This window comes from Girardinichthys multiradiatus, chromosome 21 (assembly GCF_021462225.1).
Source record: "Girardinichthys multiradiatus isolate DD_20200921_A chromosome 21, DD_fGirMul_XY1, whole genome shotgun sequence".
Classification (NCBI taxonomy): domain Eukaryota; kingdom Metazoa; phylum Chordata; class Actinopteri; order Cyprinodontiformes; family Goodeidae; genus Girardinichthys; species Girardinichthys multiradiatus.
In genome coordinates, this window is record NC_061813.1 from 19,430,994 (window position 1) to 19,450,292 (window position 19,299).

Below are 19,299 nucleotides of genomic sequence, written 5' to 3' on the forward strand. Positions count from 1 at the left end.
ACAAATCTGGCCTTTATGGAAGAGTGGCAAGAAGAAAGCCATTTCTCAAAGATATCCATAAAAAGTCTCATTTAAAGTTTGCCACAAGCCACCTGGGAGACACACCAAACATGTGGAAGAAGGTGCTCTGGTCAGATGAAACCAAAATCGAACTGTTTGGCCACAATGCAAATCGATATGTTTGGCGTAAAAGCAACACAGCACATCACCCTGAACACACCATCCCCACTGTCAAACATGGTGGTGGCAGCATCATGGTTTGGGCCTGCTTTTTGTCAGCAGGGACAGGGAAGATGGTCAAAATAGATGGGCTTGTAACTCTATGCGTTACATTAACGTTCAGCATGGACTCCTGCTTTACTTGCACAATGATCAACTGCACTGTTGTATTGCTCTTGCATCTTATACTGCTCTATACTTACTCTCACTCACTCAAAACTGTGCACATATATTTATATTATATTGTAGATATGTTTATACTGTTTAATTTGTATTGTATTGCACCGACTACGCCAAAACAAATTCCTTGTATGTCCAAAAACGTACTTGGCAATAAAGCTTTTCTGATTCTGATTCTGATTCTGATCTGAAGATGGATGGGGCCAAATGCAGGACCATTCTGGAAGAATGGGCAAGAATTTCAGTCTCTCGATATGGAAAACAGATAGAGACATACCCCAAGCGACTTGCAGCTGTAATTGCAGCAAAGGGTGTGGCGCTACAAAGTATTAACGCAAGGGGGCCGAATAATATTGCACGCCCCACTTTTCAGTATTTTATTTGTTAAAACAGTTTGACACATTCAATAAATTTCATTCCACTTCATGACTGTGTCCCACTTGTTGATTCTTCACAAAAAATTAGAATTTTATATATTTATGTTTGAAGCCTGAAATGTGGCAAGAGGTTGAAAGGTTCAAGGGGGCCGAAAACCTTTGCAAGGCACTGTATATATAAAGATGAATAGGTAAATTTAAATCAAAAATTAAAATTATAATGAGGTTTCACCTCATCTTTTATAACCAATATTACATAAAATAACACACTAATCTGGGTCACACAGGCAATCACTCCTAAGCTCCTAAAGCAGCTTAATATTCCCATTGTTTTGGCTCAAACATGTACCTTAATATGTCATCACATTAGTATTAAGTAGTAGAAAAACAGTAGGTCTCCTCATCATTATTGGTCTGTCTCCATATAAATTGTTGTGACCCCTTGCTATCTTAATGGCAGGAAGATATTATGCTGTGGCAGTCACCTCTAGAGCTGTCTTTCCCTCAGTCACTAACGTTAGGATTCCTTTGTTAAAGTTGGGTCTTGTAGAATTGACTTCTTTTTGGGGCCATCTTTAAAAACACCATTTAAGGATGGCCTGCCCCTGCTTTCCTATGGCCCCTTTCCACTAGACCCTACTCAGTTTGGTTTGGCACAGCTCTGTTTGCTTTTTATGCTTTTCCATTAGTAATGGTTATGTGGAACCATTACTATTTTTAGTACCTGATTGTATGTGGTTCCAACCGTGCCGAGTCACGCAGAAAACAGGACATCAGAAGACTGTCGGTCTCTGATTGGGTAGGGGGAGGTTTTACTAGTCACAGCATACATAAAATGTAAATATAATATTATTATAATAACTAATATCTTCAGCAGTTAAATCATTGTACGCTGGGCTTGTTGTATTTAAGACCACTATAGCAAACTAGCATTAGGTAGCGTTAGCTTACCCTCACACATTGTTTAGATCATACCCTTTAGTTTGATACCACTCTATAGCTTCCCTCTCTCTCCTGTACTTATCCACAGTGTCTTGCCACCACAGTCTGACAACAGCCAAAGACTGAGCAGCAGGTCCTTTATTGTTGTTTGTGTTACTGTCACTACAACTCACATCAGGTTACTTTTTCAGACTGTGGGGCTGCCACGCTATTGATGATCCTTTCTCACACTGAGATGGTACGTAATTGTAATGGAAAACAAACCAAACCGTGTAAAGTAGAACCGACCGAAGACAAACTGCGCTGAGTAGGTACTAATGAAAAAGGGGCACTAGAACTCACCAAAAAAGGTTTTCCCCTCCTTTCCCACCCATCCTACCATGGTGATACTGTCAAGAGTATGTTTGTCTGACAGTAGTCTATCAAATAACAACTTGCATAGCAGCTGCAATGCCAAGAGCATTACAGTAACTTACTTGGAGTGCTGCTGATGATGAGATAAAGCTGACCCTGCAAAGACCATCCATGATCTGGTTCTTGTTGTGATGAGGTCTTAGCCCGGGGTGAACTTTATTAGGCCATATTGTAGTCTGAAAATTGGTGTATTTTAATAACTGTTCTTAAAACATATTAATATTTAAAGGGCTGGAATTTTCAGACAGCATAGTGATATTACAGCAAGATACATTTTTTGAGACTCCATCTGGCCATAATACAATTTGACATAAACAAATTCTTACATTCACTGTTAATATGATTTTTGGTTTCTCTCATTGTTCGTTCACTGTTGTGGGCACATTTGGTTATAGTTGTTATTTTATATATGTTGTTAACGTTCACCCTAAGGTCAGGAATTGGTGATTGGGAACAAATACTCTAGTTTTACATCCTATTGATGCTTGATTTTGCTAGGTTTTTCGCTTTGGTGTTTGTGTTGGGATTATGAATCTTAGAATATTATTTAATATTAATATTTTACCCCTCCTTGAACCGCCACCTTAACGTGGTGGAGGGGTTTGAGTGCTCAAATGATCCTAGAGGCTATGTTGTCTGGGGCCTAAATGCCCCTAGTAGGGTCTCCCATGGCAAACAGGCTCTAGGTGATGGGTCAGACAAAGAGTGGTTCAAGAATCCCTCATGAAGAACAAAATATCGAGGCACGTGACGTCGCCCGGTACGGCGGAGCCGGGGTCCCACCCTGGAGCCAGGCCTGGGGTCGGGACTCGTCAGCCCAAGCGCATAGTGAGGGTCTGCTGGGAACGCCTGGCGGAGCCCTCGGCCAGGGATGTATTCAACTCCCACCTCCGGGAGAGCTTCGACCAGATCCCGGGGGATGTTGGAGACATAGAGTCCGAGTGGACCATGTTCTCCGCATCTATTGTCGATGCTGCTGCCCGTAGCTGCGGCCGTAAGGTCTGCGGTGCCTGTCGCAGCGGCAATCCCAGAACCCGGTGGTGGACACCGGCAGTAAGGGATGCTGTCAAGCTGAAGGAGGAGTCCTATCGGCTGTGGTTGGCTTGTGGGACTCCTGAGGTGGCTGACGGGTACCGTGAGACCAAGCGTGCTGCAGCCCATGCTGTGGCAGAGGCAAAAACTCGGGCCTGGGAGGAGTTCGGTGAGGCCATGGAGAAGGACTACCGGTTGGCCTCGAAGCGATTCTGGCAAACCGTCCGGCGCCTCAGGAGGGGGAAGCAGTGTTTCGCCAACACTGTTTATAGTGGAGGCGGGAGACTGCGGACCTCAACTGAGAACATTATCGGGCAGTGGAAGGAATACTTCGAGGATCTCCTCAATCCTGCCATCACGCCGTTGTAGAATTTTCTCATCAAAGTGGGTAGAAGTTGACTCATAACAAGAGAAAATCTGGACTTTGTCTTTATAAGTTTTATTCAAAGGCATTCAGCGTTTGAATGACTCTGTCACCGAGCAAGTCAGTTGAAACAGAGCCCCGATCAACATTTACACACAGTATTCATACCAGAACATGACAGTGTTATCTCAACTTCAAAGAGTCTGTGTTTTATGACCCCAGACCCTTCTCGGGTTCAGAGGTGACTAAGTTATCTGGGAACCCATCTATCCTTCCCAACACATCATCCTAACTGTGGGTTTTAACCATTAAACCTCTGATAATGGCTTTTACAGCTTACTCCCTAACACAGATGTTCACAGGAGTGAGGTAACCCAAAGGTCACACACTTTGGAACACTTAATAAAAGAATTCCCATTACACTCCTTTCTTCTGATTACAAGATAATCACAACTAAAGGAAAATTCTTCAAAACCATCACCCCTCTCAGCTAACAGATAATCCAAAGCCATTCTAGTTTGCAAACTCATCGTTAATAGCTTAGGCTGATTGAAGTATAAGTTGTGACTGTAGGTAGTAAATGAGCTAGATAACATACTCCAGACCAAGTAGCAGGCAGATACAGATATAATCTATTTCCACACATCCAACCCATGTTCTGAGTACATGAGAACCCATCTCTACCAGGAAAAGTAACAAGAACCCTGGTTAATTTACCTGCCATGCCATACACTTAACCTCCATCCGGTAAGGCTGTAAGATTAAGAGTTAACACAAAGGGATCTGGAGCCAAAGATTCTGAAATAGTATAAGGATCAGTTCTGATAGGACATGACACAAATGTATGTCTGTTGATTAAAGCACATAAAACACATATAATAGCTTCGCAATCTACTGTCTTCCCAAGGAAATAAGGTGTACTTTCCTCCTGTGTAATACAAACATCTGGATCTTTAACCGGATTTCTATTACCCCGAATTCTATAAAGAGTTCCTGTAGACGCACACGTTAAATTAGTCTCACTAGAAAATCTACTAACATTTCTGCTTTCCCTTACACTATAATTCCTCACAGTTTTGATGCATCATTTGCCACCAAACATTATCAGTGTGATCATAGTAGTCAGAAAAGTGATTAATCTCTCTTCGAATCCGCTGATGAGTATTATTAGTCAGATTAACCACACATTGTCTTTGCTGTACCTTTCCCAAACTGAACACAAGAGTTGTAAAAATACTTGCAATACCAATCATTAGCATCAGGACAGACCATCTTCCATTTAACTGCATCGTGACCTTGAAGTGGAATGTCCTTTCTTCTGGTACTGAAAGCAAACAGTTTTTTTTTTCAAAGAAAACAATTTATAAACACAACTCAAAAAACAAAAATTCTGCTGTCTCTCCTGAGTGGCTTCAAGCTGCCCTGTTACCAGTCTGGTACAGGTGAGCGGTCGTAGGAAGCTCCTCTAGAAATATATTTAGAAACAGGAACTCTAACCTGCTGGAAGTTAGGCTTCCATAGTCCAACTAAACAACAGTGGAAATGAACACATTTAAATTTGTAATAATACCATAATGATAGATATCAAGCAATAACCATGAAAGTTAGATAAAAGCATCCGAGATTTCCTCCTCAGAGTCAGTCTCGCTGTCAAAGTGGGAGAAAAGAATTTGGCTGACCCTTGCTGTCCAGACAAAGGAGCCCCTACTAGCCACCAAATGTTAAGAAATTAAGGAGAATAAGCATCATGGCGCATGTTTGATTGTCTCTCTGTTGCAGACGTCGCCAGTCCATCATCCAGAGAAAGGTTATGTGCAATGTGTAGAGGTCTTCCCTCTCACTGTGGTGTGTGTGTGCAGTGACGCAAATGACCTTATGATTTCTAACTTTCAGGCAATGCGATGGCCTTAAGTAGATTCTAAAATAGCGTTGCACTGCCCAAGGGATTATTGTGCCCTTGTAAGAACAGTGTTCTTCAACCACCTCTTCAATCACTCGCCAGTGATCAGCTTACAGTTCTTTGTCTTGTGGTGGTCCGCTGTCTTCACACCTTTCAGGCCGTGGATGATCCAGTTAGAAGATGACTTGTCCTGGAAGCCAGATGACGCTGGAGGAGCTGGAGCTTTCCTGCAGCTTTCCTGGGTGTCTAGTAGGATCTGATATGGGCCATTCCAGCCCTGGACTTCCTGTGTTTTCTCCTAAATTCTCTGACCAGAATCCAGTCGCCAGGAATAAAGGACTGGAGGGTGGAAGTGGCTTTTTCTGGTAATGCAGCCTTCACCATCTGTGAAACTTGAGAAAACACAGTGGACAGGTTTTGACAGTAAAACAACATCCTACCTTCACACAAAGATGTGGAAGAAAATTATCTTGGCAATATCCCCATGTCAAAATTAGGAGACCTGCCACACAGCACTTCAAAAGGACTGAGATTTGCCTGTGTCCTTTGTCTTAATCTTATATAAGTGAGAACAGGGCCTTCACAACACTTGGCTAATTTTCAATTCAAAGTCCCATTCTCAATCCTAAGTGCTTAACTACATGAAGTTCATCAAAACATCCAACAAAATCCACAGAATTGATCTTCTGACTTCACCTGATATACCAGCAGTGACCATCAGCTAAATATTCTGAATATCAAAAATGTGACATGATGTTTGAGGAAGGTCTGATTACAGGTCAATAATTCATAGTTTCAGAATACCCAAAAAGAATTTCAAAAATGGTCTAATCTGTGGAGATGTAAAATTTCACAAAAGAATCAACACCATAATTTCAGAGAGGTTTTCAGAATGTGGTCTTAGGGAGCTATGCACCATTTATATAAAGAAAGTACAATGTCTCTCTTGCATTGTCTCTAAGTCCTCACTGGAGGTATGAGCTACCCTTTTTCCCATGAGTGCTAAAACCTTTGGAACCCCATGTTACTTTATTCTGACATTCCCCTCTTCTGGCGCAGGGTCCAACTCATGCGACAATCCAGCAAAACGTTTGTACAAAAATGTTCCAGTAACCAAGATCACATTAGATAGAACCAAAGAAATGAATGCTGACAAAACTATGTGTCCCTATGAATGTAACGAAAGCAACATAAAAAACAAATCCAGATGTTTTAACTGCAATTCAGTTCCATTAACAACAAAACACAAACTTTAATTAGTCAGTTAATCAATGTCTCACTTAGAAATTAGTCACATATCATCCTAATTTGTCTTGTATAAAGAAGAGTATTAGATTAATGGACATCTAATGTAATTCAGATGCATAAACCCTACAAATTCGAATCTAACAAATAATTCCCACCAAGTATAAAGTCATGACTCAGATTCTTTATCAAAAATATATTCCTTACTTTTGCATATCTTGAACTGTCAGTTAGCTTAATGGTACCAGGGAAACTTCCAATCTAATAAATCACCAATGATTCTGTATTCAAAACTAATTCTTCAAAATAGTTTAAACTATTTCATTAACCTTTTAATAGTAAAACACATAAATCTAAAAGTCATGCTACATCCTTAATTATTATACAAAAAAACATGTTATTAAGGCAACAATCACTACAAGCATTTTGATTCTATTGTCTCTTAAACAATGTTAAAACTCAGGAAGGGAGGTGCTGAGCGTTACCATGACAGCAAAGGCATGAACCAACCTGGTAGGTGGGCGGAGTCAGGCAGAACTAACCTTTGATGGACAGCCTATGGGCGGGACCCACAGTTTCTTCATTCCAACCCATCTTAGTGATCCTTAAACTGCAAAACTGTTAACATGCACCTACTTCAGAAACAAGCTGCTTCTTAACTCTCCTGAAAACTCAAAGTTTAATCAATCTGGGATTTAGAAACATTATTCTAAACATGGATTATTGTTTCATGCAACATATAATCAAACATTCATTCCATCAAAACAAAGACAAAACATCAAAGACAAACAAATGGCCAAATTTGAAGCTTCAAGAATTCAAAGACATTTTTAACAATCTATTTTCAGAATATGTTTTCTCAGTCATATCTTTTAATGCTATAATTGATCAATTTTGTTATGACAATCTTCAGGATCCTTTTTTAAAAAATGAGTGCACATAGTCCAAAAAATCTCAAAGTATTTAGAAGCACAGCAACAGTTTTCTCTTAAATGAAACCTTTTGCTAATTCTTTGTACTGTAACTCTGTAATAATAATAACTACAATCCTGAGAGTTATTGTTATAGTTCACTTTTTGTTTGGCTCAATTTGATCGCAGCTGTATTGCAGAATTTCAGGTTAAATGCAAAGAAGTATTTTTAATTTAATCCAATTCAAATTCAAAGATACTTAATTGATCCCCGAGGGGAAATTAGAAAAGTCGGCATTGACATTTTCATGTTATACCCAAACTAAACAAAAACTGCAGTGTTTGACTTAATCAGAAATTAAGATAAGAAGCTTGTCTCCAAACTGAATTTTTCCCACAACAAACATCATTTTCTTTAATTTGGGCTATTTAAATTTTGAGAGTTGGGGAAAACTTATTACTAGAACCCCTCTTTTACAATCCAAATGCTGATAAATGTTCCAATATTTTATCTCTTAGTAATCTGAAATCACCTTGTGTACCTTTCTACTCCTATGTATTCTTTTAATCTTTAAACCCTAAGAAATCAAACAAGGAGACTGGAGTTTGAGCCGACCATCCTCTTACTGTTAAGAGGGCTTTTATTTCTTTTCTTTTCCTAAAATGAAGGATTTTACTTGTCTTGATTCTGTTATAAAAATCCTAACCTTGGTTCCAAAACTAAACTCTTCAACCCCAATCTGTGTTCCCAGAGTAGAAATTTTGAGTATTATTGCATTTCAAAGCCACCAAATGACTGGAACTCATCATTGGCTTAGATCTATTTTAATAGGTAATCGGTCTACCTTTAATTAAATATTATAATTGTATGGACCCAAAATCTATGGCTTACGGGCTTCAGTAGTCCAGGAACCACAAGTTGAGTACTACTGCATTGAACAATGGTGTTAACTTTCTGCAGAGATTGAAGGATTGGCTAAATATATTATTTCTGCTTGGACAATAATCAGATTTAAAATCACTAGTTCACAGCTCCTAATTTACCTCAGATCATATTTTCTTCTAACACAGTTCATAAAAAGCTTCAGACAACATTATGCTAAAAAGCCAAAAACAAAACAAAACAAAAAACACAGATCTTTTTTAAAATAAAGAAAAAGCATGCTTAAAAAACTTGGTACTGTGGTGGAAAATAACTCCACGGTTCTGAAGGCCTTTTCATGCAGAGTCTTTTAGGAAGCCTGAGGTTAGTTTAATTTTTGTGTGGTACCACTGTCCAATCAAATTCTTTCTAAATAACCCCATTTTTCATTCTCATTTTAAAGATTTGTTTTACCAAGGGAAATGTGTTTAACAAAACCAATTACTCTCAAAGTTTTAAAAGTTTTAGCTGGTGATATCTTCAGAAAACAACAAGTGTTTCAATATTTCTGTGCAACACAGAACTGATCAGGTTTCTCTTTCCTTCTCCAAAGGGAGAAAAAAGAACCTGCAGAACCAAACCTTTCATAGTTTTTGTCAGGACCTGATATAAGGTACAGTGTAAATCAACACGCTGCATGAATCAGAAGAGGGAAGAAAAACCTAATATAACCTCTTCCCAGCAGTTGCTGTGAAAAACAATAAATTTGTACTTTCCATAAGCGTCAGTTAGCACTTGCGGACAAAAACTGCACCAAACTGTAAATACTGTGTCAGAAACTGTGTGAAGACCATCTGCAGTAAAACTAAGCCTGTTTTAATGAGGTCTCTACCCATTAGATATATGGGATACAAACTCTGACAACAGAAAATAATGCCTGAAGGAGAAACCCATCAGGTTTTACGCATGCGCTGGGTTTTCTAAAAATGCTCCTTCATGAGATCTGTCCTGAGAATAACATAGAAACACATGGTTACTGCTGAGTTTTGGAGATGTTGTAACTTCCTCTGCTTTTAATAACTTTAATAACTAAAATAATTGACCCTGAATATTCCACGACGAAAGAGAACTTGTTTCTTTAAAAGAATTAACTGGAAAGTATCAAATGAGCTAAGTTATCACCCTTTTGAAGATACTTTTCTAACCCTAAAATAATATTGTTACCCGCTATATCTCTCAACGTCAAGCAAGCGTCACATAAGCAGCGGTTAATAAGCGTTCTTCGTTGCAGAAAATAGGAAAAGATTTATGCAAATGTGTGTGTGTTTGTACGTTACCCCCATCAGTTTCTAAATCGCTCCAGAGTCAGACTGTCATGGCACACAGTCCTCTATCAGTCCAAAAAAACAACCAGGCCCTTCCCAGGTCTGTTGGTGAGACATTCAATCATTCTTTGTCCACTTTAACTTCTTTCAGGTGGGAGAAAGAAGAAACTTTGCTCCGGTTTCTCTTCTGCCCGCATAAGATGCTTTCAATATAAATCCAGTGTATCACTCTTCTGGCTCTTGCAAACAGCATGGATCGTTGTCCATCTCAGTGGGTATAGACTTCTTCTGATTTTCGTTTTTTTTTTTTTTTTTTTGTGTAGAAACTCACACTGCGATTTTCAACAAGCAGGAAGGCAGATCTCTCTCTTTCAGGCCGTGCTGGAGAAGCGTCTCTGGTGGAGTAGCCATTGAGAAGGGCAGGTTACTAAAATCCAGACTCAAAAACACAGATGTTGAACTCAAATCCCATATATGTGTATTTGTGTGTGAGAGAGGCAGAAGAAAAAGTTTAGTATAGGTTCAGATTTTGCACAAAGAAATATTATCAGTCAGTCAGTCAGTTGTCCACCTGCTTGTCACTTTCTTTCATAACATGCACTATACTCCTTTCTAAAACAACTTTCTTTTCGACTCTCTAATGTCCCTTTTCACTTTTACTTTCTTTTCCGACTGATCGCAATCTTTTCCTTAAGTTTTTTTTTTTTCATCAACTGTTTTACTTGAAACTATTTAAACTATTTAACTTATTTACACTCAAACTTCCACGCTGTGAAAAACCAAACTTATCTTCCAAATTAAAGCACATTTCACACAATCATCCCCACTTTTTCCTTTCATTATTTTATAAATCAGAGTCTGAAGAAGGAGACACCCTGATGCCTCAAGGTTCCGGAACCATTTTTTTTACCCGTTCAGCGGCACGTCTGCCCTCTGGCTTTTCTCCTTTATGAGGTGTAGAAAATTGCTAAAAACCACCCACAAAACTCTGTGTTCTGCTTTATCCCATTGTTACCAATGAGAACCTCCCTGCAATTCCTTTTGCAGGGTAACCGGGCCCTATCGCAACTCTGGAACCTAATTAATTAGTTAGGAGATGATGGTTAATGTGTAATAAAAATAATAATATACATTATATCATACAGAGCAACTTCTCACCCAGATATATTTGAAGACAAATAGTTCGGATCCAATCGGCCAGAAGCCGCAGGTGGGCACCCGGACTCCCCTCCGTAATATGGAAGTGGACTGAGAACAACTCTCTGGCTAGCCAGGCGTCCGTGTCCCCCTCCTGCGGTCTCCTCTGGCACGTTAGATCCTGTTCGTGACGCTAAAATTGTTGTGGAATTTTCTTATCAAAGTGGGTAGAAGTTGACTCATAACAAGAGAAAATCCGGACTTTGTCTTTATAAGTTTTATTCAAAGGGATTCAGCATTTGAATGACTCTGTCACCGAGCAAGTCAGTTGAAACAGAGCCCCGATCAACATTTACACACAGTATTTATACCAGAACATGACAGTGTTATCTCAACTTCAAAGAGTCTGTGTTTTATTACCACAGACCCTTCTCGGGTTCAGAGGTGACTAAGTTATCTGGGAACCCATCTATCCTTCCCAACACATCATCCTAACTGTGGGTTTTAACCATTAAACTTCTGATAATGGCTTTTACAGCTTACAGATGTTCACAAGAGTGAGGTAACCCAAAGGTCACACACTTTGGAACACTTAATAAAATAATTTCCATTACAACGCATTCCGTGGTGGAAACAGAGGCTGGGGACTCGGGGTTGGACTCTTTCATCACCCAGGCTGAAGTCACCGAGGTGGTTAAAAAGCTCTGCGGTGGCAAGACTTTGGGGGTGGATGAGATCCGCCCTGAGTACCTCAAGTCTCTGGATGTTGTAGGGCTGTCATGGTTGACACGCCTCTACAACATTGCGTGGCGGACGGGGACAGTGCCTTTGGATTGGCAGACTGGGGTGGTGGTCCCCCTTCATAAGAAGGGTGACCGGAGGGTGTGTTCCAACTACAGGGGGATCACACTCCTCAGCTTCCCTGGTAAGGCCTACGCCAGGGTATTGGAGAGGAGAGTCCAGCCGATAGTCGAACCCCAGCTTCAGGAGGAGCAGTGTGGTTTTCGTCCTGGCCGTGGGACACTGGACCAGCTCTATACCCTCTACAGGGTACTCGAGGGTTCATGGGAGTTTGCCCAACCGGTCCACATGTGTTTTGTGGACCTGGAGAAAGCATTCGACTGTGTCCCTCGTGATGCTCTGTGGGGGGTGCTCCAGGAGTATGGAATCGGGGGCCCTTTATCAGGGGCCATCCGGTCCCTGTACGAGCGGAGAAGGAGTTTGGTCCCATTGCCGGCGCTAAGTCAGACCTGTTCCTGGTGCATGTTGGACTCCGGCAGGGCTGCCCTTTGTCACCGGTCCTGTTCATAACTTTTATGGACAGGATTTTTAGACGCAGCCAAGGGCCGGAGGGGGTCTGGTTCGGGGACCAGTGGATTTCGTCTCTTCTTTTTGCGGATGACGTGGTCCTGCTGGCCCCCTCTAGCCAAGACCTACAGCATGCGCTGTGGCGGTTCGCAGCCGAGTGTGAAGCGGCTGGGATGAGGATCAGCTCCTCCAAGTCCGAGGCCATGGTACTCGACCGTAAAAGGGTGGCTTGTCCTCATCAGGTTGGAGGGGAGTTCCTGCCTCAAGTGGAGGAGTTTAAGTATCTCGGGGTTTGTTCACGAGTGAGGGAAAAATGGAGTGGGAGATCGACAGACGGATCGGTGCGGCTGCCACAGTAATGGGGCGCTGTGCCGATCCATTGTGGTGAAGAGAGAGCTGAGCCGAAAAGCAAAGCTCTCAATTTACCGGTCGGTCTACGTTCCTACCCTCACCTATGGCCATGAACTTTGGGTCATGACCGAAAGAACGAGATCCCGGATACAAGCGGCTGAAATGAGCTTCCTCCGTAGGGTGGCCGGGCACTCCCTTAGAGATAGGGGGAGGAGCTCGGCCATCCGGCAGGGGCTCGGAGTAGAGCCGCTGCTCCTCCACATCGAGAGGAGCCAGTTGAGGTGGCTCGGGCATCTATACCGGATGCCTCCTGGACGCCTTCCTCGGGAGATGTTCCAGGCACGTCCCATTGGGAGGAGGCCCAGGGGACGGCCCAGGACACGCTGGAGGGACAATGTCTCTTGGCTGGCCTGGGAACGCCTTGGGCTCCCCCTGGAGGAACTGGAGGAGGTGTCTGGAGAGAGGGACGTCTGGACGTCTCTGCTGAGTCTGCTGCCCCTGCAACCCGGTCACGGATAAGCGGAAGACGACGAATACGAGTACGATTAATATTTTAATATTTTATCAAATAATATTTCGGTCTGTTAAGGGTTGTCGTGTGAATACCAGTCCAGTAAGGCGATGGTATTAGGACAAAATAGAAAGGTGTGAGACGACCTCTGACATTATTGAACAGCATAAACTCTGCACACACATGGAATGAATTCACACAATTCCTTAAAATACAAGAATTTATTAACAAAAATAAGTCAACTCAAAGTCAAAAATATTTCAATCAACAAACTCTTTGCTATGCTAAAACAATCCAACTAACTACCAAGCAGAATTAAAGAATAACGAGTACTAATGGGGCTATGTACAATATAAACAAGTTGATAAAACATGATTGAGAACCATGACCAAAAGAGTGATGCAACATTACCATGCAATGTTATTTATGTTTGAGAACCAAGGATTATCTTGAAGAATCTGGAAATAAAGTTAAGTTAGTCTTGGAACCAACTTAGGCAATAATCAGCAAACGTTTAGACAACCATTCACAATACAAGAGCAGATAAAATATTATTTTAATAAAATAATGTTTTAAATAATGATCTGCTGAATAAAACCAACCTTCTGGATGACCAATTCTCAACAGTGTCTAATTAGCTGCCTTTCTTTATTAAAATAATATTTAAAGAAATATTATTAAAGGAATGGTAAAACATCTAAGGATGTAATTTGGAAAAGAGCCAAATCTTTCTGGAGAAATGGGGCTTAATGGTGTTTACTTAGTTATTAAATTTAGTAAAATGATGTTAGGGACACATTATTTACTGGATTGAAAACTAAACTTTTCTGGGTAAATATTATTTGGCAGCAACCACTGTCCTTACCTGTTAGCAGTTGAAGCTAACAAATAAGCTGATAGCTCAGCACCAGAATCAAACCCACACCTTTAAAAATACCGTCAATAAAAGGGTTAAAATGCATAAGCACGGACGGCGCCTTATGGCCGATCTTCTGTGTTTAAAATCACCCTTTAAATAAAGTTTGTCTTAACTTTAAAAACACACAGACAAAGAACACAAACTGAACATGTGTACAGCAGATATTCTGCTAGCACCAAGATAGCTGAGTTAAACACAAACAAAATCAAACTTCATAAAATGAAAAACATTTAGATAATTTCAATCTAAATCCTTCTATTTCTCTGTTCTGCTCTGCCCAAACCTAACCTTGTATGAACTGTGCTGAGGAAAAGCTGTCAACGATGAAGTTTGAAGAGAGCTCTGTGAGCTCTGTGAACAAAGGGTTAGCTTCCAGCTAACCTCCGTAGCTGTGGCTGGAAGACGGCTCATTCTGTCCGCTGACCACACTGCACGTTAACTGCTGTGATGCGGCTACTCGTTTGTCCTCCTCTCAGGCAAGGAAAACAGCTTCACTCGGCTTGTAGAGACAGCGTTTCTGCAGGGACTTCTCTGGGACACCATTTGCTTCTGCAGGCCTCAGAAAGAAAGTCGAGCAAGGCGTGTACCTTAATTCCCCTTTTTATGAATGAATACTGGGTACACAAACAGTTATTCACTCATACTTAACTTGTGCATATGATCGCGTGATCTTATGACACTCTTGGATCCAGTTGAAGAGTTATGTCTTTTTCAGAATCAGAATCAGAATCAGAAAAGCTTTATTGCTAAGTACGTTTATGGACATACAAAGAATTGTTTTGGCGTAGTCGGTGCAATACAGTACAAATTAAACAGTATAAACATATCTTCAATATAATATAAATATATGTGCACAGTTTTAAGTGAGTGAGAGTAGATATAGAGCAGTATAAGATGCAAGAGCAATACAACAGTGCAGGTGATCATTGTGCAAGTATGGCAGTGCAAGTAAAGCAGGAGTCCATGCTGAGCGTTAATGTAACGCATAGATTTACAGGTTACAGGTGTCCTGTCAGCAAAAAAGGGGGGGTGTGGGGGAAAGGGAGAGTGTCAGGGTGGTTTCCGGGCTTTGTTAACCAGGCTGGTGGCAGATGGGAAAAAACTGTTCTTGTGGCGTGAGGTTTTGGTCCGGATGGACCGCAGCCTCCTGCCAGAGGGGAGAGTCTCAAAGAGTCCGTGACCGGGGTGGGAGGGATCAGCCAGAATCTTCCCTGCCTGCTTCAGGGTCCTGGAGGTGTACAGTTCCTGGAGCGACAGTAGACTGCAGCCAATCACCTTCTCAGCAGACCGAATGACACGCCTGCCCTTATCCTTGGCTGTAGCAGTGGCGTACCAGATGGTGATGGAGGAGGTGAGGATGGACTCAATGATGGCTGTGTAGAAGTGCATCATCATAGTCTTTGGCAGGTTGAATTTCTTCAGCTGCCACAGGAAGAACATCCTCTGCTGGGTTTTCTTGATGAGGGAGCTGATGTTTGGCTCCCACTTGAGATCCTGGGAGATGATGGTTCCCAGGAAGCGGAAAGATTCCACAGTGTCAATTGTGGAGTCACAGAGGGTCATGGGGGCAGGTGGTGCTGGGTTCTGCCTGAAGTCCACAACCATCTCCACTGTCTTTAGAGCGTTGAGCTCAAGGTTGTTCTGGCTGCACCAGTCCAACAGATGGTCCACCTCCCATCTGTACGCGGACTCGTCACCATCAGAGATGAGTCCGATCAGGGTGGTGTCGTCCGCAAACTTCAGAAGCTTGACAGACTGGTGACTGGAGGTGAAGCTGTTGGTGTACAGGGAGAAGAGCAGAGGAGAGAGAACACAGCCTTGGGGGGAACCGGTGCTGATGGTCAGGGAGTCAGAGACGTGCTTCCCCAGCCTCACGCGCTGCTTCCTGTCAGACAGGAAGTCAGTGATCCACCTGCAGGTGGAGTCAGGCACACTCAGCTGGGAGAGCTTCTCCTGTAGCAGAACTGGGACGATGGTGTTGAAGGCAGAGCTGAAATCCACAAACAGGATCCTGGCATAGGTTCCTGTGGAGTCCAGGTGCCGGAAGATGAAGTGAAGGGCTAGGTTGACTGCATCATCTACAGACCTGTTGGCTCTGTAGGCAAACTGCAAGGGGTCCAGGAGGGGGTCGGTGATGTCTTTTAGGTGAGAGAGCACAAGGCGCTCAAAGGACTTCATCACCACAGAGGTCAGGGCGACGGGTCTGATGTCATTAAGCCCTGTGGTCCTTGGCTTCTTGGGAACAGGGACGATGGTGGAGGACTTGAAGCAGGCTGGCACATGACATGTCTCCAGTGAGGTGTTAAAAATGTCTGTGAAGACTGGAGACAGCTGATCAGCGCAGTGCTTCAGGCTGGCTGGTGAGACAGAATCCGGACCAGCAGCTTTCCGGGGGTTCTGTCTCCTGAAGAGTTTGTTGACGTCCCTCTCCTGGATGGAAAGAACCGTCCTCGGCGTGGGTAGGGGGCTGGTGGGGGGGAACTTCAGGGTGGGGGTTGGAGGTGCCAAGGCCCCTCTTGAGGTTGGGGAGGTGGGGGTGGTGGATTGTGGCTGCAGCTGTTGGGGTGGGGGATGGTTGCAGGACTGTCCCTTTGTCTTTCAAAGCGGCAGTAGAACTCGTTCAGGTCGTTGGCGAGGCGACGGTCGTTGATGGAGTGGGGGGCTTTCGGCTTGTAGTTGGTGATTTGCTTGACAGACGCAGAGTCGTTGGCTGAGAACTGGATTTGGAGCTTCTCAGAGTACAGTCGTTTGGCCTCTTTCACTGCCTTGCCAAACTTGTACTTTGCCTCTCTGTATATGTCTTTGTCCCCACTCCTGAAGGCCTCTTCCTTATCCAGTCTTAACCTTCTGAGTTTAGCTGTGGACCAGGGTTTGTCATTGTTGTAACTCACCCTGGTGCATGATGGTGCACAGCTGTCCTCACAAAAGCTGATGTAGGAAGTCACAGCCTCTGTGTACTCGTCCAGACTGGTAGTAGTCCTGAACACATCCCAGTCTGTACAGCCTAAACACGCCTGGAGATTCTCCACAGCCTCACTGCTCCACTTCCTTGTCGTCCTCACAACAGGTTTGCAGAGCTTTAGTTTCTGCCTGTATGCAGGAATCAGGTGGACCATGATGTGGTCAGATTGGCCCAGTGCAGCACGTGGGACGGCGTGATAAGCGTCTCTGATGGTGGTGTAACAGTGATCCAGAATGTTGTCCTCTCTGGTCGGACATTTTATAAACTGTCTATATTTGGAGAGTTCGTGGGTCCGATTACCTTTGTTAAAGTCGCCAACGACGATTACTAAGGAGTCCGGGTTGGTCCGCTCCACACTCAGTATCTGGTCGGCGAGCATGCGCTGTGCGACCTGCACGTTAGCTTGCGGGGGGATGTAAACACCGACCAGGATGAACGAAGCGAACTCACGGGGGGAATAGAAAGGCTTACAGTTTATAATGAAGGCTTCCATGTCTGGAGAACAGTGCTGCTGAATCACTGTCACGTCGTTGCACCAACCACTGTTGAGGTAAAAACAGATTCCTCCACCTTTCGCTTTGCCGGAGAGTTCCGTGTCTCTGTCTGCTCTGTAGAGCTGGAATCCTGCCAGCTGCAGCGCAGAGTCCGGTATTAATCCACACAGCCACGTCTCCGTGAAGCACAAAACTGCCGATGAATAAAAATCCCTGTTTTTCCCCAACAGCAGTTGTAGTTCCTCCATTTTGTTGGGAAGTGAGCGCACGTTAGAGATAAATATTCCAGGTAACGGTGTTCGTAGTCCACGCTGGCGAAGACGTACCAGCACCCCAGCCCGTTTCCCTCTCTTCCGGCGTTTCACCGCGTGAACAAAGGTGAGCGCACCTTTGACCAGAATGTCCAAAAATTCCAGAGCAGTAGGCAAAAAAAAAAAGTTGGAAATAACTCCTCTGGTGTAGTAGCCTTGATGCTCATGAGTTCTTCTCTGGTGAGAGAGCTCCGGGTACCATCACAGAAGACCGTTTTAAAGCAAAAAACAAAACAAAACAATGTGCACCAACACGCCGAGGCGACCATCTGCGGCGCCATCTTGGCCATTTTTGCCAGCAAAGAGACATTAGCGTGCTGTTCCTCTCCGATCCCGGTCCCGCAAAGAGGAACAGTGGAAGAGATTGGCTTGTTGGAAGGGGTTGTTCTTATTCAGACAGTGGCATCATGGGAAGTCTGCTGTTACCCCCCTTTCCTCAGTTGCTGGAAGTCAGTTAAATGCAATTTATTTTGAAAGTTCCAGAAAAGTGTGTTTAATGTTGAAATCCATGGCTAGGTCCCAACATTTGTGATTTTTATGTACGTGTATTTGTGTTTGAATATCTATTCATGACTGGTTTTTTTTCACAGGCCTTTACTGGAAACTCCAATTCAGAAAGTGCAGTTCGTCATGAACTGCAGCAGGGAATTGTGGCTCGCTTTCTTAGGCTCATCCCAGTAGCCTGGAGTGAAGAGGGACGTATTGGTCTCCGCATAGAAGTGTATGGCTGTTCTTACTGTGAGTGAAAACAAACCTCTACTCAAATGTTGGTTTTACATAGATCTATGCTAATATGTTTGTCTTGCTTATTATAATTTCCATATCCACTGATAATATCCATGCTGCAGCACCTGGACTGCACATATGTTATCATACAAACGATATCAAAAGAGCCACTTAATTAAGACTGAATTACTAATAATTGTTGTCCATCAACATGTACTTTAAAATTCAGCTTCACTTGATCTAAAAGTGAAAGGTTTGTAGTTTTCTTTGTAAAATTGTTTGCACTTTAGCCAAGATTGCCAATAAAAAATAAGTTCTATAGCTAATCAAGCCCTTATCAGCTACACTGAGCCAGTGGCACTATTATATTTTAAAACAGTATAACGCTAATTCATAACAGACTCTCTTTTGTACATTTTTTTTTGTTTTGTTCTTTAAGTACAGTTCTGTGTTTATTTATATAGTTTACAATATCCTAACACCATCTTCCAGTGAACACACAGCCTTTATAGTTTCATGTTTTAAGATGCTTGTTCAACTCAAGCAAAGTTTTTACTTTACACACTCCTTACCAAAATCTTAAGACCATGGGAAAATTATGTATTTGAGTAAGTATTAACATTTCATGCTGCTGCTTCATAACCAGATTGTAAGTTGAGCTTAAAAAAAGAGATAGAAGTAAGAGACAAAAAACAAAAAAGAGACAAAAAACAGCGGGCATTTTATTGAAAATGACATTTAAACTCACACAACCAATGTAACCAACGAGAAGTCTGCTTGGACCTGTGTTTTGGATCATTGGCATGTTG

At 42.6% G+C, this 19,299-nt stretch overlaps 1 protein-coding gene across 3 annotated transcripts in view; it reads left to right on the forward strand.

Annotated features, from left to right (window-relative positions):
* cntnap2a (contactin associated protein 2a) overlaps positions 1–19,299 on the forward strand; it is a 498,604-nt gene that overhangs the window by 218,894 nt on the left and 260,411 nt on the right. For all 3 annotated transcript variants that reach the window (XM_047349232.1, XM_047349233.1, XM_047349234.1), the window contains exon 4: positions 18,355–18,502. In XM_047349232.1, the coding sequence (XP_047205188.1) occupies positions 18,355–18,502 (148 nt within the window). The remainder of the gene's footprint in view (positions 1–18,354; positions 18,503–19,299) is intronic.